The 25731-nt window shown below is 41.6% G+C and overlaps 2 protein-coding genes across 5 annotated transcripts in view; one reads left to right on the top strand and one right to left on the bottom strand.

Moving 5' to 3' along the window:
• The window catches only part of PLPPR1 (phospholipid phosphatase related 1), a 160383-nt gene extending 138506 nt beyond the window's left edge, over window positions 1–21877 (top strand). For 2 of the 3 annotated variants that reach the window (XM_085212869.1, XM_085212868.1), the window contains exons 4-8: window positions 319–451; window positions 9157–9407; window positions 16686–16862; window positions 18431–18562; window positions 20349–21876. In XM_085212869.1, the coding sequence (XP_085068995.1) occupies window positions 319–451; window positions 9157–9407; window positions 16686–16862; window positions 18431–18562; window positions 20349–20381 (726 nt within the window). In that variant the 3' untranslated portion in view covers window positions 20382–21876. Of the gene's footprint in view, window positions 1–318; window positions 452–9156; window positions 9408–16685; window positions 16863–18430; window positions 18563–20348 lie in introns of all 3 variants that reach the window. The other variant, XM_085212870.1, reaches the window with a different exon arrangement.
• Window positions 21878–23194: 1317 nt separating this feature from the next.
• MRPL50 (mitochondrial ribosomal protein L50) lies at window positions 23195–24020 on the bottom strand. 2 transcript variants are annotated; one of them, XM_010726114.3, is made up of 2 exons: window positions 23865–24020; window positions 23195–23720 (listed from the first exon to the last, which is right to left on the bottom strand). In XM_010726114.3, exons 1-2 carry the CDS (start codon window positions 23960–23962, stop codon window positions 23327–23329), a joined length of 492 nt encoding a protein of 163 aa, XP_010724416.1. In that variant the 5' UTR covers window positions 23963–24020; the 3' UTR covers window positions 23195–23326. The 2 variants fall into 2 exon arrangements, with proteins under 2 accessions (XP_010724416.1, XP_010724417.1); XM_010726115.3 differs by having other exon boundaries at window positions 23195–23717; window positions 23865–24018.
• Window positions 24021–25731: the final 1711 nt, after the last annotated feature.

Genomic DNA, 25731 nt, shown 5'->3' with positions numbered 1-25731 from the left:
CAGGACATGACATTCTGTGTTAAGAGTAGTAAAAATAAGTGCTTCTGTGATCCACAGTAATGGTAAAGGTTTGTTTGTTCCCTTATCCCAGAAATTAGTATGAGGCCTTAAATTTTGAGTGTCTTGCCCCAGAACATGAGAACAGTAGACCCTGTTCTTGGCCCGGAGCTGGGTCATGGCAGTACATCTCAGCTGTGAAGTGCAGTGTCCCAAAATGCCTAAGTGTGCAGTAGTTTCTGTGGGCTGGAACCAGACACTCTTGTTTCAGTATTTGCTTATGTCACGTTTTACCTTCTGTTTCTTTCTCTTTCCTGACAGATTTTTATTGGTGAGATGTCTATGTATTTCATAAAGTCAACCAGAGAAACTCTAATTATCCAAGAGAAAACTATTTTGACTGGAGAGTGCTGTTACCTGAACCCACTGCTTCGAAGAATCATACGTTTTATAGGTAAGCATCTTTAGCACTGCAAATTTACTTCCTGTTTGCACCAAAATAGAACAAAAGAACCTAACCATCTACAGCACAAAGTTAATTAAGCTGTGAAATCTTTGCAGGTAAATTCCACTTTAGAGGAATTGTCCCCCTCGGGATTTGCAAGGTAATGTTTGAAATGTGCCATATCATGCTGCCTGGGCCTGGTTTATATCCTGCTCTGCTGAGCTTAATGCTTCTTCTGGACCCTTGGAAAAAGGTTATGCCAATCAAATCCTAATATAAATAATTCCATCATTGCTATTCTGTGTACGATAGCCATTTTACTTACAAATCAGTTCTCAGCAGCCCATCTCTTCGGCTTTTTCTTTTTTAGTTCTAATTTTAACTTCTGTAGCTCTGGCACATAATGTTCAGCTGAGCACAGCGTAAAAATGGCCAGAGCCCACATAAAAATAGCATTCATATTTTTATTCTGTGTGGGTTTTTTTAGATATTTTATTGCATGAATTGTTGGGAAAATAGTGAAGAAATTCTATCAATAAAATGTGGAGTTTACTTTCTATTGTACTTAAAAACCACTATGCCCTTTCCATTTAAGATCAATGTAAAAATGCCTCAGAGACCGCACTAAGGTGACCAGCCTATAGGTCCTTTTGGGGCAGGAAGAGGAACGGGGTTGTAGCTTTATTTCTGCCCTGGCACTGGCAGTGAACCTAACTATTCCTTCAAGGTTTCCAAAGCCCAAACTGAATTAAAAGCTGAGCGTTAAAAGTAGTAGCAGAATAAAAAGTTGAAAATACCTGGATTGTTTCTTCCCAGTCACTACTGATTTCTTGAGGGGAAAAAAAAAAAAAAACAAAGGGCTGATGTGACCATGGTGAAGGACTCATGGTTTCCACAGAGCATGGCCCTGCCTGCAGGTTTTCATACTCAGCAAATAATTGCCACAAAGGTTGAAGAGCCTTTCTTTCTCCCTCTCCTCTCTGTGCCTCCTGTTCTATGCATGGAGGTTAGGAGGTTAGGGAGCAAAATGCTTTTTTACCTTCTCACACACTATGGTCTATGGAGACAAACCACCTGTGGTTCGTTACCCAAGCCTGTCCTGTGTGCTGCTCATTACCACAAAAGACATTAAAAGTGAAATACCCTTGAACTTCAGATACCCTCTAGGATATATTGATGGATAGTAAACTGCCATTAAGAGAAAAGCAGGGTACTGGCCTCCACTGGGCCACTCAGGGCTGTTTGGCCATTGCAGCACATTCAGCATGCTTTGCAGAGTCCTAATCAAATATTCTCGCCTGCGGGATCAGTACTAAAAGAGGTTAAACTGTGGAGGCTAAGCACTTGCTCTATATGTTTTCTTATAATTGCACTTTTCTGCCCTGCTTTCACTTAAGCTAGCTTTATTTCCAGGCATTTCCTCTACTGTTTTGGTAGAGGAGGAGGGGACAATGATGATACAGTGGACCCTTAGAGAGGAGCAAGGTATGGACCTGCTAAAGAAATCAATCATAGCTTTGCATCTTTGTCTTCCAGAGAAAAAATTGGCTTTATCAGAAATAGCTTCAAGTGCTGGTCTCATTTTAAACTACACTGATTTTATGTTTTTGTCAGAAACCTCCCTGCCTCTGCCAGGAAAAAATCATGTGAAATCATTTATGAAACAACTAAAAATAACTGCTCTTCCTTTACTGAAATTCCAAATATGTTTGGAAACATGAAAGGGACTGGCCAGCTGCTGTCCACGCTGGAGCATCAGGGAAGTTAGGTAAACACAGCTGCTCACTCCAGAAAGAGGTTTACCTGGATGATGTTTCTATGATTCTATGGATGCTTGGCTATGGAGAGACAAACAAGTTACTCCTACATGGATTTCCTCATATGAGTCTTTTATTTTTAATATGAGGTCCAAAAGTAGCAGAAATATAAAGTAGACTTTCTCCCAAGACATCCTGGCGAATGGACTGGCTTGTTACAAGGAACTTTGCTGCCAGTTTACTCTTGACACAGGTTTATTTGAATATTAAAATCTCATCATTCTTTTTGACCCAGACATGGGAGCAAAAAACATCAGTAAGTAACTCCAGAAAGTAGTAATTGAGCTCTGTTGAATATTGCTTCATCTTGTGAGTCATGACAGTTATTATTAAACATGAGGAGAAATACTAATCATTGTGCCTGGGTGCTAATATTTAAGGAAAATGAAGACTAATTTCAGAAGGGTATATTTTGAGAGCTTTTAGTCTGTCTCTGACTCAATAGCTAAGGATGCAAGGAAAAATGGATTTTAAAGAATGAGGGAATAAATTTGCTTTTCATGTGACAAGCAGAGAGTTTCAGGCTGTCTTTAGTGATATGAAAGGTGGGCACTCATGCCACATTATCACTGCGGGATCTGTTGCATTTATTTGCTGGACTTGAGCTTATTCTCCTCTTGCTTTTACTTCATATATGCACAATAAAGCATATACTTTTTTTGTACTCAGGTAATGGTACAAAGAATGAAGCAAAACCAAAATCCCACTGCTCCCCTGGGATGTTCACAATCCATCATGATTCTTTTAATTCGTGTTCATACCTTGCCTGTTATGCTTCCTACTTATTCTTCTTTCCCCAGGCCCTCTGTCTGTCCCAGAGTGCTCTCTTTATGAGTTTCATGAGGACTTTAACAATTGAGCTTTATCTTAAATTCCCCCTTGGTTCTTTGTCCACAGAAAAGTGGACAAAAGTTTCTTCTATCTCTCTGGCCCAAATATGAGCCTTTTGTAGTGAAAAAACGCCTCTCAGCTTCTTTCAACATATATCAAGTCCTTTATTGCATCCCAGACGGGTGAAAATTACTGTGTTCCTGTATTTAGAAAATCAATTCCTTTATCAATGAAAGAAAGTGGTTTTAGCTCAGACTTTGATATATGTTGCAATTTGTTCCATCTTCTTCTTTTGTATTTCTTCTACAGATATTTATTTTGGAGATTTTCACATCAAACAAGGGGTGTGCAGTTGCTTTGGAGTCATTTTTTCTGTCTAAAATATCAGTGCAGCACTGCTATCCTTTACTCACATCTTTCCCCTCCATCCCCTCCTCAGCCCTCACAAGTTTTTTTAAGAACTACAGATACCAAAATGCACAATTTTTATCCCAGACCTCTGAGAAATCAGGGAGAAAGAGTGATGGTTCTTTGGGCCTCAGCCTCTTCTCCCCATCACACAGTATTTTGTACTTTTATTCCCCTCTTCTTGTGGTGATTTCCCGATCAGTACCCTTGTTAACATCTTGCTCCATGCTTCATTCTCTTCCATGCTATACTTTATTATTTGTATTACAAACAGAGGTACACATTATTTTAATGTTCCTTAGTGGATGGTCGTAGTCAGGAATTTAGTGTGTTCAGATACACCACAACAGCACCCCCAGGACCGAGATTCAGACCTCACTGACTCAGTCTGGCAGGGTGACCAAAGTGTGTATTTTGCTACATTTCAATGTTGGTATATTAGGCTTCTAATCCATGTGATTAAGTTGTAGACCTGCAAAGCTCTGATAACATGCAAGTAGTCTCTCTCTAGATATTTAGAAATGCAACTTGCATGAATGTTACCAGTGAATTTGTTACCAGTGGCTTTTACTCTGGAGCTGCATAATTTGCAGTTAACAAATGGCACAGATCAGCTTCTGCTGACAGCTTAATTTAAAGCATGGGGCCACCTCACAGTAGGCAGCTAAATAATGAAATTAAGGCTTTATTTAGGCAAATTAAGGCTTTAGTTTGGCAAATAAAGGTTTACAAGATTTACACACACATTGAGTTTATTGTAATGGGATAGATAAACCCCAGAGCTCTGTTGTCTATTCCCTGTGCAGCTGCAAGACATAGTTAGCCTGACCTTATCCTTCTGTCTGCTTCCACAGTGACACAGTGCACACACTGTCATTAACTGACTGCCTCACAGGAGGGCTCAGCCTGTATTTGGATGTGCAGCTTAAACTACCATAGGTCTCACTTCTTATCACTGAAGAACCTCCACAGTCAGAATTGGGTCTCTGTTTTGGGGACAAGCTTTACTGCTCCCAAGCTCTAAGCTGACTGCTGTCTGGGTGAAAATTGAGAGTCATAAACCAGCAAGCAGAAAGAAATCATCTGCACTCACGGAGAACAGTCTTGAGGCTCCAAAGCACTTTTGCACTGAATTTCTTCCTATGTCTTGAAGAAGCAGTATTTAGGAAGGACACTCATGAAGGAAGCAGGTAGACAGAGGAGGCAGTAGATGCCTGGGGTTTTGTAGAGTCTTCCTCAGGAGATAAAAACTGATTGTGGGATCTGATTATGATTGCTCAGAAGAAGCTTGCTGGTGAGCCTGTTCCTGATGCAGTGACAGCAAGCAGTAGATTCTCCTGCAGCCTACATTCCTCTAGTTGTAAAATGGCTAATAATACAGGTCTCCTTTATAAACACACATTAAAATATAATGATAAAGAGTGGTTTAGCAGAGTCTAGATCTCAGGACTAAAAATCATATAATCATTGAGTGGTTGGGTTGAAACAGAACTTAAAGCCCTACCAGCCCCAAGCCCTTGCTGTGGGCTGGTTTCCACCCACCAGCTCAGGTTGCCCAGAGCCCCATCCCACCTGGCCTGGAGCACCTGCAGGGATGAGGCACCTACAGCAGCTCTGGGCAGCTGTGCCAGAATCTCACTACATTCTGAGTGAATATCTTCCTAATATGGCCTTCCTGAATGTCACTAGGTTCTTACAGGTCTGCATCTCAAAGCTGTCCAGGTCCCTTTATATGCATCCTTTCCTTCTATCAACTGCTTCACTCAGCTTGGATGACTTAATTGGATGCACAGGACAATTAGAGGGAAAATTGCAGAGACTGAAAAATTGCAGAAGATCAGCGTTTGTGCAGAACCAGTTTTCCAGAGACTCCCTCCACTGAGACTCTAATGCTCTTCAAAAATCATAGGAATGGAGATTGTGGGAATGCAAATATGCATGAGTAATATGAAAGTTTTTTTTCCAGGAAATTAAGAGTGTGACAAATTCAGATATTAGGCTGTACACTGGAGAAGGAGCTGTTCCTCAGTAAGTGAACTTTGTAGGAGACACGACAACATGTTACCCAAGAGCATAGCTTCTGATGTCCCCTGACGTATTGAATGCGTTGTTTCTTATGTCACCTTATCTAAAGTTTTTTCTATTAAAGCATTTTGCCTCTTCGTTCCTACTTCCACCCATTGGCTTCTCACTTCTTTCTTCTATTGTCTTTTCAGCAGCTTGTGTCCAACTCCTTTGGTCGTCTGTTTGTGTGTGTGTGTGTGTGTTTTGTTTCAAGTCAGTGGCATTTAAGATATCTGTAGTAATGAGAGTTTCCATGGAGTCAGAAGCAGCTGCAGTCAGTGATGTCAGAGAGATACAGAGTAGAAGAAGAGAGAGCTCGGCAAGAGTTGCGGCAATAAAACAAGTCAGCTAAGGTGACAGTGAGGGAGGAGAGCTAGATCCTTCTACAGGGCACATGTTTCTGTTAGCCAAAGCAGTAGACAAAGCTGGAGGTGATGACGCTTACAGACAGACACACAGGGAGTTTAGTTGGCGCTGCATGTCAGTGAGAGTCCTACAGTTAAAGATTTATGCTTGGAGAATTATTTGGCAGCAATTTATAGGAGATATAAATGAAGAAGTTAAACCTGAAGCATTCAAAAATGAAGCTGATGAAGATTTAGATGCATCCTCTAAGTAAAGTTTTGTTGAGCTATAAGGATATTGTCTGTCCTCAGCATTTTTGAGTAGATCTCTAATTACTTAAGGGTTCCTTCTGTAGCCAAACTGTGTGATACATGTGGACGAAGGGAAGGGGTGGCTTTAAGTAACTTAAATAATCCTGTCTGCATCCATTGTGTGAACAATCAACTACACAGACTGTGTTTTTACAGCTCTTACTTTAATGTGCCTTGTGCTGTGTATGTCCTTGTTCAGCATGTTTCAAGTTACGGGCTAAAGTTCATTCCCAGGTTTTCTAGGTCAGAGTGAACACAGTGTGATGAAACACTGCTCCTTAGCAGGGTGGTATCACCTCCATTAAACCTGACCACCAAAGTATGCAAGAGGTACAAGTTCTCCTGCTCTCTCTGTGGCATTGTATCACAAACTTCAGCTGGATGACTGTAAAGAGCAAAGGGCTGATTACCCTTTCCATGAAGCCTTCCAGCAGTGGCTTGCCTGCATCCAAAAACCTAGCAACCACATCACTGCATTCTCATGCCCTGGTCAGTTAACTTGGCTGCTGTAGGTCATTGAACAAATTGGCTGAACAGATGGATTCCTGATGTAAACCATCAAGGGACTCCATCACTACCAAAACTCACTGGTGTTACAGACTTCAAATCAATTAGAACCAGCTCCACTGCATAATCTCCAGGGAGCAAGTGATGTGTAATCAGTCTGCAAGGGTTACATTCCTGCTGCACATGGCTAAGACTTTCGTAATGCACAGTTTGGCATAACTGCATGAGGGGAATTACAGAGATCGATATGCATCACAATGGAAAGCTTGACAAAGGGTTCAGCCATGGCTTGTTCTGCTGTTCTGCAGAGTACTGCAGCCCTCAGCAGAGTCTGAGCCAGCGCTTTCAGCACTACAAATTATTGGGAAAATGCAGATACTGAAATTCTCTTTTTTCAGAGCGAAATGCTGCCTGTGTACCTGTGCACTGCACAGGAACTGAAATAACTGTGTGAAGCCCATGAGCTTTTCCTGAAACACCTCAGTTTTTGACTTGTACCAACTTTGCCATGGAGGCCATGGGTCAGATTGTAGTATTTGTCTGGTTTCTACATTTCCTATAAGTATTATAAAGAGCTGGGTAATAATCCTCATTGCATTCCCCGTGATCTGCACAGCACATCAAAATGATACCATTTAAAGCAAGCTGTGTCTTTTTTTAAATTATTTTTATTTTTTTTATTTTTCATTTGGCCAAAGAACAATACATAAAGCAAGATTTTTCTGGCATGAATTCATGTTTTGCCAGCCAAAAAGCTATCTACAGGCTTTTTCATTTGAACTTGGTTATGCGCTGCTTAATGTAGATGAGGAATTCATGTCAGTGGTTGTAAAACCATGGGTTTACAGTATTTACAGAGGGATAAAGGGATTAAAGGAGGAGAGTCAGCACACTCCATTTCCCTGTCGGCCAGTCCTGCAGTCTGGGACCACTGACACTCCAGCAGGGGACTTGTGCTGCAGCATGGCTGTGTCAGCCACAGCACCTCGGTGAGTGAGCGGCACCAGGGCATCCTGCTGAACTCTTGTATCATTCAATGCTCCTTAGTTAAGGGCTTCATTTCACGTTCCTGTCCATACAAATGCACCATGAAGAAAGGCCTATCATGTTTAAAAGGATCTAACTGTCAGTTATGGCCCTGCTGATTTTTGTTACCTACAGGCAGGATTACAGTATTTGTGGAACTATCCTTGATTCTTGTTAATTTGATATAAAGCATTTTCAGTTGTGTTACATTCCTGAAGCCCTGTTACTTTTGTTTATCAGAGTGCACCAGCACTTTTTTCCTTTTTTAGATCAGTACAAATAAGCAATGCAGTTGCTGTGACCGTTGCAGCTCTCCTAAGATAAGCTGTTTTCCCTGGAGTGCCCACTCTTGGTTGTTCTTGAATACAATTCCATGTTCAAATGACATTTGTCTTCTAAGCTGCAGGACGGAGGAGGCAAAAACCCTCAGCATTCCTAGACCAAAAATAAATTGTTTGTTTGTTTTTATGTGATACTTTAATCTACCTTAGTGATGGATGGGGGGAAGGGTGAGCTGATTCAATCTTTTGAAACATTTGGGTTTGGCATTACTGGAAACCTGCTGCTCTGTTCCCCTGGTACGTAGTGAGCTCTTGCAAGCCAAGATCCCTCTAGATGTTCATAGCAGCTGTGTTAGATGCTGAGAACACTCACAGGGAGTCAATGGAGGATGTGACAACTGCAGTTTCAAGCAAGGGATGCTCCACAAACTTGTAAATGTTCTTGGCTTCAAATGCACACTTTCTGCTTTAGCATATGAGAGTATGTGTTCCTGCTAACATAAACTGAGCTGGGCCTGTGTGGAAATTTCTCCTGCACCAAAACATTAAGAATTTATCCTAAAGGACCTGGCAAATATTCCCATATCAGAACCTTAACAACATAAGATTACAGAATAATCACAATTCAAAAGACAAATGACACTTTAAGGTAAGTATTGTGTCCTAGTGCAATACTACTCCTTCAGGCTTTTATTTTATAGTTGAGGGCCACTTACTACCATTTTTGGCCCAGACCTGGCAAAAATTCATAAATATTCCTAAAAATTTGTGCTAGACATTCAGACTGCGAAACTTTGCAGCATAGATACATAGTTTTCAATGAAACCTATTACTTACGTTTTGGTTCAGAGCTTGACTTACAGAAATACATCTTCTCATACTTGCCATGTTCAGCCTTTTTCCCGTTCCTTCTGGAGATACCGAGTTAAGCACCTGCCATACTTTAAGCACTCGCTGTTCTGTGTCATACATTTGATACAGGGCTCTGCTGGAGTCAGCAGGGTTTTTTTCCTGGTAATGACAGCAGTGTTTGCTCCTTCACATCTCAATATATTTCTTCCTTCAGGTACCAAGACTGTCTTAAAGTTATCTGAATAATAACTATTTTTAACCTTTCCTCACAGGGGTGTTTGCATTTGGACTTTTTGCCACTGACATATTTGTAAATGCTGGCCAGGTTGTGACTGGGAACTTGGCTCCATACTTCCTGACTGTGTGTAAACCCAACTACACTGGAAATGACTGTCGGACCCACCACCAATTCATCAACAATGGCAACATCTGTACTGGGGATGTGGAGGTGATTGAAAAGGCCAGGAGATCCTTTCCATCCAAACATGCTGCTTTAAGCATCTACTCAGCTTTATATGCCACGGTGAGTAGCGGGGATGATTGCTGACACATAGGAGAGGTTTCTGTCTGTACATCCAGATGGAGTCACACAGTGCGTTTTTGAAGGAAAAGAGGGTTGTTTCAGGAATAGCTTTCCTCTTTATCCATCCAAGAATCCCCTTCTCTCTTTGTTTTACTACTGCTAGTGAAAGCAAACCAAGTTCTCATTGCTTCTGCAGCACCATGTAATGTAGAGGCATGAGCTTCTAATCTCATTCTTGCTGCTGATTTTCTCAGATGCTTTCAAGTAAGCATTTAACCTTTTCCCTGCCCACATCTCATCAACACTAAAACAGGTAATAACTTAATCGGGAATTTCTTCCCCCAGTAGCCAGATCCAAATGAGTGGCAGTCTCTCTATAGGTCATCAGAATTTGAGAAAAATCTTGACGGGTTATTTACTGAATATTTTACCCTTACCTTGGTAGCAAGTGATAAAATACCACATTATTACTATGTAAAGAAGAGGCCACCCCCTGTTTCATTTACCTTCTGTTTCCATTGAATTTTGTGTGAATAATGACTGATACATAAACTGTTAACTCCTTTGATCAGGAATTGTTGGAAAGTATTTGCAAAACTCATTATATTTTGCATGCATACTTATGAGCAATGCAAACTATGTGTGACATAGAGTTCCCAGCAGACTTGGCAGTGTTAGAGAAGCTGTTTTCATTATGATTGTGGGCATGGTGGTGATGGGCTAATAGTTGGATTAGATGATCTTTGTGATCTTTTCCAACCTCAGTGATTCTGTGATTCTGTGATTCTGTGATGGATATTAAGATGGCTGCTTCAGATTAGATTGGGTAGGCCTTCCGGGGACTTTGGTTTCTAGGAAGGCACATCTTCTGCAAACAGCTGATTTCTACAGCTGAAGGAGAGTAGTACTGTTCCTTCCCAAGTTTAAGTCTGCAGCAGTTCAGTGTTTCTCAGCCCTAGGCTGTGAAGCACTTGGGTTGCTTTCTCCTTGGCACTAGTGGGAAGCGAATGGCATGCAGAGGGATGATTGCCTTCAGCCCTTGTGGAACAGGTGTATAAATAAAAGAGGCCTGCATCTGATGCTTAAGGTCTAAGGCATAACTCTTTCTGAGCCACAAGTTTTCAGTCTGCAGTACAATTTTAGCCCATACTGCCATACAGTATGGGTGCCTGAGAGCATCCTTCAGCACTAAAGGTGCTGTCACATCACTGATTCTCAAGAATCCTCTACAGACGTCTCTGTACTGATTTGTTCATTACTTTGCTAGTGACAGTGCTCCTATTGTAGTTGGTTTGGCTTTGTGTTGTTCTCTTCTATAATGTGGGTTTTATATTTAATCAAATAGGCTTTTTTTTCTTGTCACCTGCCAAATAAGCTGAGAACCCAAAATACGATTTTTTTAACTCCTTCAGGCACAGATGAAATTTGTATGCCTGAAGCAGGGGAAATTTAAAATCAAGCAAACAAACAAACAAAAAACAAGAAAGAAAAGCCAAACTGGTTGCACTGGCTGCACACAGAAGCACTGGCTTCCGTGCTTACATCAAAACTGGAATTATATCTAATGCAATTAGATATAATTACTCCCAAATAAGCCCTCCCAGGTAGGGCTGTCTCAATACATAGTGTAAGCTGCTGTATAATTAGAAATGTGTGCTTCTAAGGACATTATTCAAGAGAAGATGACATGTTAGCAATATTCCTTAATTTTTGAACATTTCTGACCCCTCCCAAAAAAAAGGAAGAAAATAAAATGTCATGTTGCATATAGGTATCCTGGTTAGGCACTCTGAGAAAGGTCATAGGAGAATCAGCTACAAGAGCATCCAGCAAGTGGTGATATTCAACTTAAACACATAAAATTAAAGTATTTCACTGCATTTAAATGATCTCTTATTGTAGACTCTTGCTGATTCTCCTGTTTGTTTTTTCTGGAGTGGGAGAGAGCAGTGAGAGCTTTTATACAATCACAGGATGGTCTCAGTGGCAAAAGGCTACAACAAGGCAGTCTTGCCAACATTTTGGTAGTATTTTTAGGATTCTTAAGCTAGGCATTGACCTAACAATATCTACAAATAACTCCTTCTGTCACTTCTGTCTGGAAGACTCCACCTCATGATGGTTGTCACAACCTAGTGTCTGCTGTTTATACCTGGGTTGCTTTTTGGCTAGACTAGAGTGATGCAATACACCTAGACAGTAAACTTTCACTGTATGGTGACATTCTAAATACCTACAGCAAATCCCTTCAGTAACCCAGGTCACTGTGACCCCACTGTCAATTTCCTCCATTTGTACACGTACACCTGTCAGGCTCATTGTTGAAATTCAGGGCTCTGGCACTTAAGGAAACTGCACTGAACATCCAGGAGGTTGCATAACATTCTGTAAGACAGATTGTTGTCATTGGCTCTTAGTGTAGAAATTTCCATGGTAAAGATTATCTATAAAGCCTGCAGGACACCGGTTTTGCCAGAACTGGGCTGAAATTGTAATCTTTCCAGGAAAAATAAATCTCCCTCACATCAGGACTGGGCAGACTTCCTCCACTCAACCTTCCTCAGCACAGATATACCATATGTTATAAATATATGTGAGCATACATTTACATACGTGTATAAATATAGGCATATCTATATATGTCTGTCTATTTTAAACTTGCAAATGAAAAGACTTTCTTGGCTGTCTATGCTTTTGTCTGTCTGAAAATAGATGGGAGAGGAGTTACATGCGAGATGAATGCTGCTATCACACATTGCACATTGCTAAATACATTGCTTGAGAGTGCTGATAAATGCACTAAGGAAGCTGAATAAATTATTTATATAGATAAAGCATATGTTGATTATTTTTGTTTATCAATTTTCTCCTTTCCTCACATATTTTTATATTCTCTTCCTCTTCCTCTCTCTCCCCATACACACAGACATCAAACAATTCATTTTCACATGTAGTGTTTTGTAAATAATTTTACCTCATAGATAGTAGTCCAGGGAATTTATAAGACACCCTATAGAGAGTAGGAAATCAAATTTAAGCAATTTTCACTGAGATTTTGGGCTTTTACACAAGGCTTTGAAAAACTGAAGGGGCAAACATATTGTGAGAATCTTAAAAAGTGTCTGCATTAGGGGCTAAAGCAATAAAGATAAAGCCACACTGATCCCAAGGTTTGATCAAAATGAAGAATCTCACCCACCCATTATCTGTGGATGAACTGGAGCACAGATTCAGGAAAAACAGCCTGTCTCATTTAAAACCCTCCTTGTGATAGAGAATCTATCACTTCCCTTGGCAATCTGTTTTCATGGTTATTATCCTCATTGCTAAAAATGTTCTCTTTACTACAAGTTTATGTTTTCCTGCCAAAATGTGTGAATCTTGAATGCTTTAGGTGACATCCCATCTGTAGTAATGAAACTCCCACATGAGTGAGGGAGTCCTGCATGACATTCTGGTAGCCAAATTGGAGGAAAATGGATTTGTAGAATGGACTACTTGCTGGATAAGGAATTGGTTGGATGGTCACACTTAGATAGTTGCGTTCAATGGCTCAGTGTCCAAGTGGATACCAGTAATAAGTGGCATTCCTCAGGGATCAGTGCTGGGACCAGTGTTATTTAACATCCTTGTAGGCAACACAGACAGCGGGATTGAGTACACCCTCAGTGAAATTGCTGACACAAGTTGAGTGGTATAATTGACATGCTAGAGAGAAGAGATTCCAACCAGTGGGACTGGACAGGCTTGAGAAGTGGGACCATGCCAACTCATGAAGTTCATCGAAGCCAAGTGCAAGGTCCTGCACCTGGGTCGGGGCAATCCCAAGCACAAATACATGCTGGGAGGAGAATGGCTCTGAGGAGAAGGATTTGGAGGTGTCGGCTGATGAAAGACTCGACATGAGCTGGCAGTGCACACTTGCAACCCAGAAGGCCTCATGGGATGCATCAAGAGAAGTGTGACCAGCAGGTTGACGGAGGTGATTCTGCCCATCTACTCTGCTCTCATGAGACCCCACTGGTGTGCTGCATCCAATTCTGGGGCCCCCAGCACAAGAAGCACAAGAAGCTGTTGGAGTGGGTCCAGAGGAAGGGCATGAAGATGATCAGAGGGCTGGAGCAGCTCCCCTACAAGGACAGGCTGAAAGAGCTGGGGCTGGAGAAGGCACAAGGGTACCTTAAAGCAGTCTTCCTTTACTGAAGGGAGCCTACAGGAAAGCTTGGGAGGGACTTTTTATAAGGGCAGGTAGTGACAGGACAAGGGGTTTTCAGCAACCTGGACTAGTGGGAGGTGTCCCTGCCTTTAACAGGGGAATTGGAACTAGATGATCTTAAAGGCCCATTCCAACCTGAAGAGTTCTATGATTCTAGAATGAGAAAGCTAAACATCATTTCATCTCATAGCCTTAAGAAAATAAGCATGGATGAATTGGTCTCTCTAGCTGGAGATTGGAGCTATCACAGCAGGGCTGCACTCTTGCTTTAAGGAAGTAATTATTTTCCTTTGGATGTTGTAAATTGCAGCAGTGCTTTGGTGGGGAATTAGAAAGCAATCTTTGAATTGCTCCTTTGAATTGGCCTCTGCGGGAAGAAATGCACAGGGTGAAAGGATGGGGCTCTTCACTTAAATAATATTTTTTCCCTATTATTTCCAAAGAAAAGCCTTAATGTGAGTTTCAGTGCTGGTCAGGCGCAGCTCAAGCTACCGGCAAAACTGGGGCAAGATTGCCACCTAGTGCTCACTTGGTAGCTGTCATTTCAAGGTGCGCGCCTTCCCGTGTCGGATGGGAGAAACAAAGCGAGTAGAGAGCCTTCAGTGTAACTTAGTCCCATCTCACTTCTTTTATATAATGTTCCACTTCACGAATTGAATTCACAGTTATCTAGTGCGTTCACCAGAAGATTTCACTTCCTCAGGCAGAGATCTAGCAAATTCAGCTGTTAGAAGTTCAGTAGTGCAGTTACTGCACAGAGTAGTTTTGTCCAGGTGTGAGCACATAAACCCTACTGCTCAGTTGCTCTGCCCCTTTACGTACCAGGAGGTCATTGCTGCATACCATCCTTACATCTAAAGGTATTGAAATGGTTTTAGGGCTAATTTGTTTAACATCAGCCAGAGAGTGGAAGCCAGCACCAGGGGCATTTGATGGACCAGGCAGTGAGGAGGAAAAAAGTAGGACAGGGAGAAATAGTATATACAGTAGAGGAGAAGAAAGGGATATATGGGAGGCAATCGACAAGGTGGCCTTGAGAAACTTCATTTCAGTTTCTTAGTCCCAGAAACCTGTGTTTGAGTCAGCCCATAGTGACCTCTGTGTACTTGGCTCATGAAGAAAGAGACAGGCACTAAAATATGCTAAAATAAATACCTGAGGTTACCAAGTAGATTACAGAGTGTGAAGCAAGATGTGAGACGATTGTCATTGCAATTGGAAGCACCAAGACAAACCTCTGTAGACCTTCTTCAGCAGTGCTTTTGGCAGAGAAGAATCCTGAGGCAGCTTTGCCCAGGCCAACCATTATGTTCTTGGCCAAGAACTGGAAGTGGGTTCCACCATGTCACAAACAATTCAACCTCTCTGGATTCAGCACTGCTCGTGGCAAAGCGCTCAGCATGCCCAGAGGAAGAGTTCTGTGACCTGCAAAGCACTGTTAGTTGTTGATGGGGGTTTCTGTGCACTGCCTTTTGTCCAGAAGGCTAATAGAAGCATATTTCCATTTCTGAGAACTAAAAGGGCTAAAAGTGCAAATATTTACAGCATTAATTATTCCACTTTTTTTTTCTTTCTTTTTTTTTTTTTTAAACAATGAGCAAATAAAATGTTTGTTACAAACAAACTGGAAGGTACTTCTGTATTTGTATTTGTATTTTCAGTAGAACAAGCGTTTGCACTTTCACTAGATTGGGTTCATTTACCAGTCAACAGCTAAAAGAATCCAATGAATTTTCCAAGTTTATCATTCTCATTCTATTTCACAAAGAGAGACAATGTGTCTTTTTTGTGCCTGCAGAAAAGACTGTTGTTTATCTCAGTAACTTTACTTAGAACCACAAAAGTTTGAGTTAGAAGGGACCCGTAAAGGCCATCTAGTCCAACTCCCCTGCAGTGAACACAGACAGCTAGAGCTCCATCAGGTACTCAGAGCCCAGTTCAGCCTGATCTAGAATGGCTACAGAGATAGGGCATCCACCAGCTCTCTAGGTAACCTGTGCCAAAGCCTCAACAATCTTACTGTAAAAAAACTTCTTCCTCAGGTCCAATGTAAATCTCCCCTCCTTTAGTTTGTCCCCTTGTTGTATCACAACTGACTCTGCTAAGGATTCCGTCCCTTTCTTCCCTACAGCCCCCCTTTAGATACAGGTAGGCTGCTCTCAGGTCTCCCCGGAGCCTTCTCTTCTCCAGGCTGAACAGCCCCAGCTCTGTCAGTCTGCCCTTAACAAGTCTTGGGGCTTTTTGTAGGTACCTATGCTTGATCAAAATGATTTTATTGTATTGTTTTTTTCATTAGACTCAATTTGCTTATCTTCAGCATTTTGAGGCTCCGGAACTAATGACTAGCCAGTGGTTGTCACACATGTTTTTACTGCTCTGTTGTGTTTGTTTGTTTTTTTCAAAATGCATTTAAAATAAATTATTAACTGCTTAAAACATGTCGAATTCACTAAACAACATTGTGAACATAGTCAAACTTCATGCTCTAGAATTACATTTTCATGATCAACTCTGCTTTGAAAGAAATCTTTCTTTTATTCTGAATTTCATTTTGCCGTGCAGGAAATGACTGTAATGGTTTCTCTTAATGCTAAGAATCTGTTTCTTAACCTGACTACTGCTTAGAAAGCTGGAGCAGCTAAAGGTGGCATGAATAGGTTCTCTACTATGTTCACATCATGGTTTGCAGGAGTATAAGCAGAAATTGTTTGCAAACATTGAGTCATTTACATTCAGCACATGTGTTTGCTGCCATTTGAGCAAGTGCTTAAATAGGTCAAGAAAAAATGAAACTGAGCATGTACATAATAGCTCAGAAATCCACTGTGTAAATACAGTTGATTGGATGTTTTACATCCTGAAATATCACTTTCCAGTACCTGTTTTATTTACCTGAGAATATTCCCTGAGTTATCATAAGCCTCTTCCTCCATTTCTCAAGGCTTTTGTTCATGAACCATGGATTTTGTCACATCTCTGCTGAATTATGATATGACTAGAAGGAAAAAAAAAAAAATTAGTTTCGTACCAAATCCCTTTTCAATTTTGGTTTGTCCTTTCAGATGTACATCACAAGCACAATTAAAACAAAGAGCAGCAGGCTAGCCAAACCTGTGCTGTGTCTGGGCACCCTGTGTGCTGCGTTCCTCACTGGACTGAATCGAGTTTCCGAGTATCGAAACCATTGTTCAGATGTGATTGCAGGCTTCATCCTGGGAAGTGCAGTCGCCTTGTTTCTGGTAAGCCTATCAATTCTTCCCCTTTCCTTTTTAATGTATGTGTTTGAAATAAATATAATATTGCTCCTCTCCTGTGGTCTCTCAGAGATAATTAAACCAATTGTTAGGAACTAATTATAGTCCCATGTCATGAGTGTGTCATCAGAGAAAATTCTAATATGAAATCAAATTGATATTAATTAATAAGGCTAATACGATGACTTTTGTACATTCATGTGTATTTCAAGATTATTTTATTTTAATTAACTGACCATGCTTTCACGTGACTTTCCTGGAAAAATGCTCTGAAAATGGTGTAGGATTTCAGTTAATGTCCAAAGAGAGGCAAGATGCTTAAGATTCATATGCTTGACCCTCACATATTGCAAACCTGCTGGCGGCCTTCTACAGGCAGAAATGTAGGGTAGAGTGTATTGTCTGGGGTTCTAAGCAGTAGTCTTCATTTCCCTCTTTGTTTTTGACTGTAGAAGAAGTGCAGTAGAAAGGAAGGTCAGGAGAAACTCCCTTGGAGACAGAACTACTTAACTAGTGAACATGGCAGTGATTAGTTTACAGTTGAACTAGATGATCTTAATGATCTTTTCCATCCCTGATGATTCTATGATTTGATTGATTCATTAGGATAATCACATGTATTAAAACGTGCCATCAATAGCCTTTCTTCAGAATCTTGGAACAATGTCTTCCTCTAGACTTGGAACATTACTTACTCCACTGTTGACTGTGTGGTGTGTTTTGCATGGTGAGGGATCTCTTGCTGAGGATTTACCCACACAGTGCTCAAGGTGATTCCCACTGTTACAAAAAAACAAAATGTTCATAATTCCATTTAAAAGCTATATCCTTCAAAACCATCCACTGCGTAGCTACAAATATTTTCTTTATCTGTATACTCTACGATCACCATTCACACAGGCTGCAGCCTACTCCTTAGTCAAGTCTAAAGAGCAGCAAAGAACAGCCAGCAAGGAACTGACTGTAGGTTTTGCTCTGACAGCAGATGTTTGAGTTCCTGCATGCCTTCTTTCCATTCTGTTCCTAAACCCTAAGCAGATATATGTAAGGTGTGATGATGGTATCATCATGCACAAGGGAAGGCCTTGTAGGATGAACATTGCAGGAGTTGTGCTGGAAGTATGCAAGCGTGGTGCTAAATGAGCATGGTGTCATTCAGATGTGAGGAATGACTAGTGGCTGAATGAGCTGCTTTTAATGTTTGGAATTGGCAGTCAGAATCTCAAGGGATTATTTGGTTGAGATAGTGCAGCAACAACCTAGATTTTGTGATGATAAAGCAGACATGATGGGAGTTTGTTGTATAAAACAAAAGAAAGCTGAGAATGATTCAGCCAAGAGAATGAACCCTTTTGCTAAGATAGCCCAGAAGGCTAACTATGACAGTCAGTGCACTGCAGCCCAAGGCTGAGACAGACAATGCCTCTACCCAAAAAGCCAAGTGAAGTTAAAATTTGCACTTGAGAGACCTGGGTGGGAATTGCTGTGAGTTATTTCTCTGGATAGCACATGCTGACTTCATTATGTTTGCCTTCATTTTCCACATTGCGCAGGGGATATGTGTTGTCCATAACTTTAAGGGCACCCATGGAGCTCCTTCTAAACTGAAGCCCGAAGACCCAAGAGGAATGCCATTAATGGCTTTTCCAAGAGTTGAAAGTCCTCTGGAGACATTGAGTGCACAGGTACTGCGAATCCTCTCACCCATACCGTCACAAAATGTATTTTCTATACTTCAGACTAAAAACTGGTTTCATTTCTAATGTTAAACTCGTTGAACCGTGAGAATATGCATCAGGGGAGACTTTTTTAAAGGCATTTATCCTTTAAGCCACCAAATTCTATAGACCTTCTTCTCCTCTTGCACTCTTGCACATCCAGAACTTAAATCAGTAGGATTTCATGTGCCTTCTGTGCAATAAGAGAGTTTTGCTTATAACAGTAAGCTGAGAGAAAAGTAAAGGTAAGTCTGTGCAATCACACCTAAGAATGCTTTTGGGATGTCTTAAAGATTTACTCTAAGATTTATAATCCTGAGGATAACCTATTTGTCCAGTGATGATAAATATTAGATTTTTATCCTCATTACTGCTTAGTATCTTCTAAATTAAGAAATATTACACTGTTTTCTATCTAAGCCATCAAAGAAGAAGCTAATAACTTTCTCTCAAGTTTGCAAAAAAAAAAGCTAGTGTAATTATCATCACTGACGATGTTGTTGTTATACTGCTAACTTTGGATAACTTGTGTTGTTGGCATAAATGAAACCTATCCAAAACAAACAAGCAAATGCCACCTGCCAAGGATTTCTTGGAACAAGGAGGAATTGTAGTTCATCAGTTGTCCGAAATGCCCTTGTGGAGTTTGTCCTTTAAATTGTACTTCCTGCATTAGCTGGCATGTCACTGCTGTTCTTGGTTTGTGGCAAGGTTAGTCAAACCCTTTGGCAAATTAATTGAAAATAATAATTTAAAGTAAATGGAAAAGATATTTCTAACACGTGGAAAAATTCTGCTTAATTGAATAGTCAGTTGTGATTGACTTGTAGCAAAACTCTGCTGGAAGACTTTCAACTGATTGTGCATCAAGTTTTCTCTTGATGGACTTGCAGTCCAGAAACAAAATCCTTTTATACTGCACTGTGTATGACAGAAGAGGTAAAAGCATTCACAGATTATGAAAAATTTTGTCTAGTCATCTATTTATAGCTTCTGGACTGAGAGGTAGGGACTGAGCCTGATGATGTGCACTCTAATCAAGAAGCTAATTTTGTCTGATTCAGGGTATCGGTTCCTAAATGACCGTACACCTACCAGGCAGGGGTTAAAAAAAAAAAAAAAAAAGAGAAGAAAAATATGATCCTATTTTGAAGCCATTAAGAAGCTATTGTAATTAATCCCCGGAGTGCTGTTTGTTAGTATTCCTTCTAGCATAGGGGATATCCTTCTCTGTGGAGATTTCAGCACCTGTCCCCAGTCATGTTTTCCTTACATGCACACAAAACCTGCACCTGCAGTGTGATTTGAGGACAACCCAGTGCTGCTACCAAAGTCCTGGACACTGGCTTCCAAGAATCAGCACTGTCTGTTTTGACACAAAGAGGACTTTTGTGCCTGCCTGTGTTTTGCCATACTTACCCTCCACGTAAGGTTTCTTCATGGTTTTAATGGTTTTAAGCTCTGTAAGTCACCTAGCATTGAGCTGCGGGATCTACACACACACATCACACAAAGCCAAACATGTGAAGTGACGTCATGTTGTTTATAGGCTCTTTGTGACGATTCAGTCAGATACTTGCAACAGACAGCAGTCACATTTGCAATCATTTCTTCCTCTAAAGCGCTACATTAGTTGGGTGACAAATGTCACATCTCTGCATTTAGTGAAGGGCCTTCTCATTCATTCCACACAAAATATGTAAGTGACAACACATGTACCAGTGCTCACGTGTCTGTGTTTTCATCTTTGCAGAATCACTCTGCCTCTATGACTGAAGTGACTTGAGATGGAAGATTGGCAGCAGAAGCTATTTTTTATGACCCTCCAGTACAGTACTTCAAGACACACAGTTACTAAGTGTCAGACTGTGATGATCAGTATTATGTTATGTCTAGTTAGAAGCTAATGTTTTGTACATTTTTTTGTATGAGGAAGTGATGTAGCTTGCCCTGATTTTTTGTCAGCTTTAATATTATTATGCCAGAATTTAAAATCAAAATAGAAAAAAAAAAAAAAAAAAAGAAAAAGTAAAAAAAACCCAAAACCTTTTCTTGTTTAAAGTGTGCACTGAGGAATTACATCTATGGAATTGTTGGTGTTGTTATGTGATATTTGTACACGGATTTTTTTCATTTTTGAATTAATATATCTTGAGAAAAAATTCACTTTTACCTTTTCTTACCATAACAAAGTGCTTCAACCAGCGGGTCAGATTCTGATCTTGGTAACCTCTGAAGTAATGACGTATATTTAATTCAGATGAAAATAAAGGTGATCAGAAATCTAACCCAAACCAACAAGTAGTAAACATCCAGCCTTGATTCAGTGAGCTACTTAAGCAAGCCTTAGCATCACAGACTTCATATAGCCGTGCAGCTTCCAGACTGCTTGGCAGACCTGACGTATCCTTAAGTATCTGACTGAATCAGAGCCTGGTTCTTCTGGTGTGAGTGATTGTGCTAGTTATTGAAGAATAACTAAAATGGCGTACCCAGTCTGCAATATAGACAGACTGGGCATGAAAATTTATAGTAGTAGCTGATAGCATGTGAGCTGAATATATCATGTCCCTAGATCCTCCCCAAGGCCCAGCCTAAGCTCCCAGTGGAACCTGGCTTCAGGAACTGACTATGGGGATATACAGCCATCACTGTGGAGTGGAGGCTGCGCTGTAAGTGTGTCATAACTTCATCATAGATTTATGAGGTAACACTGATACAAGGAAAAAGTGATGCCACATCTTCTGTGAAGTGGCATTAGTAAGTATTCAGATTGGCCTCACCATTGAGCCAGTTGTGCCCTGACAGTGTTGTTTTCACTGAGAGGCTTTGGTGAGTTTAAAAAAAAATAAAAAATTTAAATACCTAAACTGACACAGCCTGTAGTAGCAGTCTGCATTTTTGTAAATACTGTCATGCAGAATTTATATCTGTACGGCTATCTCAAAATTCAGCAACACTCTTTAAGGAATAAAGAGATAATTGGGGGTTGGGGAGGCAGGGGGAGATCAAAAAGAATGCATATATCATGGTGAGAGCTGGGGCAAAGGCTTCATTACATGACGTCTCACTGTTTCTAGGCTTTTCCTGCATCTCACATACTTCTAGCATGGTGATAACTGCTGTGTGTCTCCTTTAAAGAATGGAGCCTCTGTCTGTACTTTTACTGGAATGTTTACCTCACACTTCCATTTTGGTTCTTGGCTTTTTTTTTTGTATATTTTTTTCCAAAACAGACGCAAAAAAAAAAAAAAAAAAAAAAAAAGTGTGGTTTCTGTCTCTTCTATATATTATTGCACAAAGAAAACATGGGATGTCTGTTTGTGTCTTGTCATGCAGTAATTTCTCCACGTAGGTATTTTCTCATGACTCTTCTGATGCCTAGGTCAGTCTTAGGAATGTAAGGATCAGACTTGGGCCGTACAGAACCATGAGGAATCACAAGCAGTGTTCTGGGGCCCTCACTACAACTTTGATCAAAATTCCCTCAAACTGGGGGAAAACTGCTGAATAAACTTGGCTGGTTCTGCTGTCTTAGGAAGATAATGGCATTAGGGAAGATCATCAGCAAAGAATACCCCATTTGATGTGCCCAGTCAGCAGCACATCATCATGCTCCAAGGGACTAGCAGGGGAAATAAATAACTAAAATAAACATAGTTATATTCTGTATCTTGTTTTTTGCAGGTGTGGTCCGTGGGGTTTTTTGTTTTTTTTTTGTTCAGAGGCACAACCTTCTCAGTGTGCCATTTACAGCAAGTTTAGGCAGCTTTTGTACAGAGACCTAACAGTGGCTTCCACAATCCCTTGTAAAGATGTACTGCCTAAAATAAACACATTGCAATGCTGTGCTTTTCATCAGTATTGCATCACCTTAAGGTGGATGTACAGTTCTTGGGAGTACATGAAGTTTCATGCAATTCAGATATGAACCTGGCCTATGTAATGCAACCATATCTGAGCTGCCTGCTAAGGCCAAGTGACCCTGCTGGATGGCTGTGGCCTCTATCCCCTGCCAGTACCACAGATGCACCCAGGACTCTTCTTGTTCCTCCTGGCTCCTTCTAGTATGTGAAACAGAAACTTAACATTGAGTAATAGCTACTATAAGGGCCAGCAGAACTTAGAATACAAAAACTAGGTCACAGAAGAAAGCCAGAAGCTACCTTGATGGCTGCTGAGAGTTCACTGTTATGGAGCAAATAGGTTTCAAATCTCTACCTGGCATTCACTATGTTCATGTACTAGTTTTTAGTAGAACAAGTGGAGTTCTATTTTAAGATGGTGTCTGTGATGGGTTTTAGAACACAATTTTGATTCTCAGAAAGGCAAGAGAAGGGGACAGCGAAGATGCCAGCATACATCCCCACACCTTCTCCAAGAATTTGCTGGTCTAGTCTTGGTGGCTGAGCTAAACATCATCACAAAATACAGCAACACACACTTATGTAATGCCATTACACAGTGCGGAACCAAAGACATTTATGAGCAGCATCACTTTCATTACCCCCACTAGACCCTGCAGCTGTTAGGCATCACAATACTATTTTGTTAAGTAGAACTTTCACTTTTTCAGTATACAGTAAAAAGAAACAAATCTGAAGACAAATGGATGCATTTTTATTGATGATATTCATATCTGGCTGATATAACAATGAAACGGTTCTGCTCTAGCTCCACAATTTGGACTTAAGAATCCAACCAAAGTGCAGTGATGCTTCGTGGCAGGTCTCACCGCTCCCAGGCAATCTTCAGGTTTGGGGGCAGCTCTGCAGCACACAGCTCATCGAACTTTGACATATCCTTCACAGGAGTGCTATAGAAAGTCAGGACATCCTGCGCACTGCACATCAGGTGGAGCTGTGAGTTGGGCACAGCGTGACCAAGTTCTTCTGCTAGCTGGGCTAGAAGCTGATACTTCAGCCTGTTGTCTTTCAGGGATGTCTGCTGCCAGTTGCCAGCAAGCGATGGCCCACAGATCTCCTTGACACGAGCCTCGAGGATGCTCTGTATATCCTCTGGGGGAAAATATTTTCTGCTGCGTGGCGGGGGACAGATCAGGCTGGGTTCCTTTTTTTCTTGAGGAATTACATTGTCTTCTCCTACTTCTTTCTCCTCCTTCCTGCTGGCATTAAAGAAAAGTATTTTCAGTCACTAAAGTGGTACCCACACATTTAAAAACGCCTCCCAGCAGAGCCAAGTGCCTGCAACAACAGACCATACCGCCCGCCCCAGACGCAGCTCCGCAGCCAGTATCCCGCGCCCTCACCTGTGGCCGCCCCATAGCGCCCGCCGCGGCGTGCGGCCCATTCCTAGCCCCAACCCCAACCGCCGTCCGATCACCAGCAGCCCCATGGCGGCCGCCATCTTGCGAAGAAGCCTCACCTCCCCAGCCGGAAATGAGTTTACTACCTTTTGACCGGAAATGACGTCAGCGGCACCTTCCGCCGTGCCTGACGGGAGTCGTAGTGCCGCTCCAGTGCTCTCGCCGTGGTTTGTCCTGCAGGCTGTGCTGCACGGCGCGGTGACAAGACACGTTTTCCTGCGTTCTGTAAGAGCGAGAAACAACGCTCGGTGCAACGAACGTTGATTTGCGGTGGCCGTAAATGAGTCAGTCAGAAAGAAGCGTCGGGGCACAAGATGTCAGTTCAGCTGCGTCTCACGCAGTGTGAATGGCAGCTGTCCTCCACAAAAATGAGTTACCTGGCAAAGCCACGGCGCTCTTTTTCTAAAGGGGGAGAGGGTCTTTTGCTGGATTCAGGGGGTGCCTTTTCCGCCCTTTGCATCGTGCTGCAAGGAGCTGCTTGCTGTGAGCAGAGCTTGTTGGAATTCAGGTGTACGGAGATGTGTGGGACCACAGCTGAACCAGAAGAGAGGTGCTGTGCACGACCCTGCGTAAGGAGGGGATAAATGCACACATGAATTTACAGCACTGGAACAGGCTGCCTGGAGAGGTTGTGGAGTCCCCTTGTCAAGATAATCAAAACCTGTTAGGATGCTTTCCTGTGCAACTTTCTGTAGGGAGCCTGCTTGAGCAAGGAGTTGGACTGGGCGATCTCCAGAGGTCCCTTCCAATGCCTCAATTCTGTGAGTCTGTGATTACCCAGTGGTTGAATCTCTATGATGCACTGTCTCTAAAATTAGTGGCTGTTAACAGGAATAACACCGTGAAGTTACAGGAAAATGATTCTCCTGCTTTCCTTGCTGGAAGAGCAGTAGGCACCAATAGCTGGGATGAGCAGAGCAGCAGGTTGTGGCTGCGCAAGCTGGGTCCTGAGTGACCTCACTTCCATGACCAGGTAGGTGAGCCTGAAGGAGGAGTTCTGACCCCAACTTCAAGCTGAAGGAATGAGCTTTCTAAGAGGGAATGAGCACCTTCAGGCTTGTATGGTCTTTGCAGGTTGGTGGACTGCCCCAGGGTTTTATCAGGTCATCAGTGTAGTGTGTTGCTTGGCAAATATTCTTTTGTTTACTTTAGTTCTGCTGTTTCTACCTCTAAAGCAAATAGAACTACATTTTATTTTTTGCAACATTTGGCATTTTTTTCATAACAGCTGTGTAATTGTGCTTTCAGAAAGCTTAACATCGCTATCAAATACATGACAACATACCACAGGTCAAACTGTGGGCCTTCAACATCAACATAATTATTCAAATTATGCCAGCTGGGTAGAAATTATTCAAATTAAGCCATCTTAAGTTCTTTACAGAGAGAGTGGTGAGGTGCTGGAACAGGCTGCCCAGAGAGGTTGTGGATGCCCCATCCCTAGAGGTGTTCAAGACCAGATTGGATGGGGCTCTGGGCAGCCTGGTCTAGTATTGAATGGGAAAGTTGGTGGCCCTATTTGTGGCAGGGGGGTTGGTGATTCATGATCTTTGAGGTCCCTTCCAACCCTGGCCATTCTGTGATCTTGTGACCAAAATTCCTCTCTGCATGCTTATCGCTAATTGCTCTGAAAATATTACAGTAATGGCACCAAGGAAAATAGTACTCACATTTCTTATGCTACTCTAACTCAGTGTCTGGCAACCTTGTCAAGCTGAACGAAACGCATGATTCTCTCTAGGATGGATAAACTTTTCATGGCAGTGTTATTTATGTGTTCCCAGAGTCCAGGTAGAGCTTCTTATGTACA

The sequence above is a fragment of the Meleagris gallopavo genome, chromosome Z (assembly GCF_905368555.1).
Source record: "Meleagris gallopavo chromosome Z, MGAL_WU_HG_1.1, whole genome shotgun sequence".
Classification (NCBI taxonomy): domain Eukaryota; kingdom Metazoa; phylum Chordata; class Aves; order Galliformes; family Phasianidae; genus Meleagris; species Meleagris gallopavo.
This window is presented reverse-complemented; position numbering and strand designations above follow the sequence as displayed.

Bases quoted from the DNA above. Each gene is read 5' to 3' on its own strand.
- MRPL50 (XM_010726114.3), bottom strand. From the start codon at position 23,962: ATGGCGGCCGCCATGGGGCTGCTGGTGATCGGACGGCGGTTGGGGTTG. The intron at 23,721-23,864 runs GTGAGGGCGCGG...CTTTAATGCCAG, and splicing joins GCGCTATGGGGCGGCCACAG to CAGGAAGGAGGAGAAAGAAG.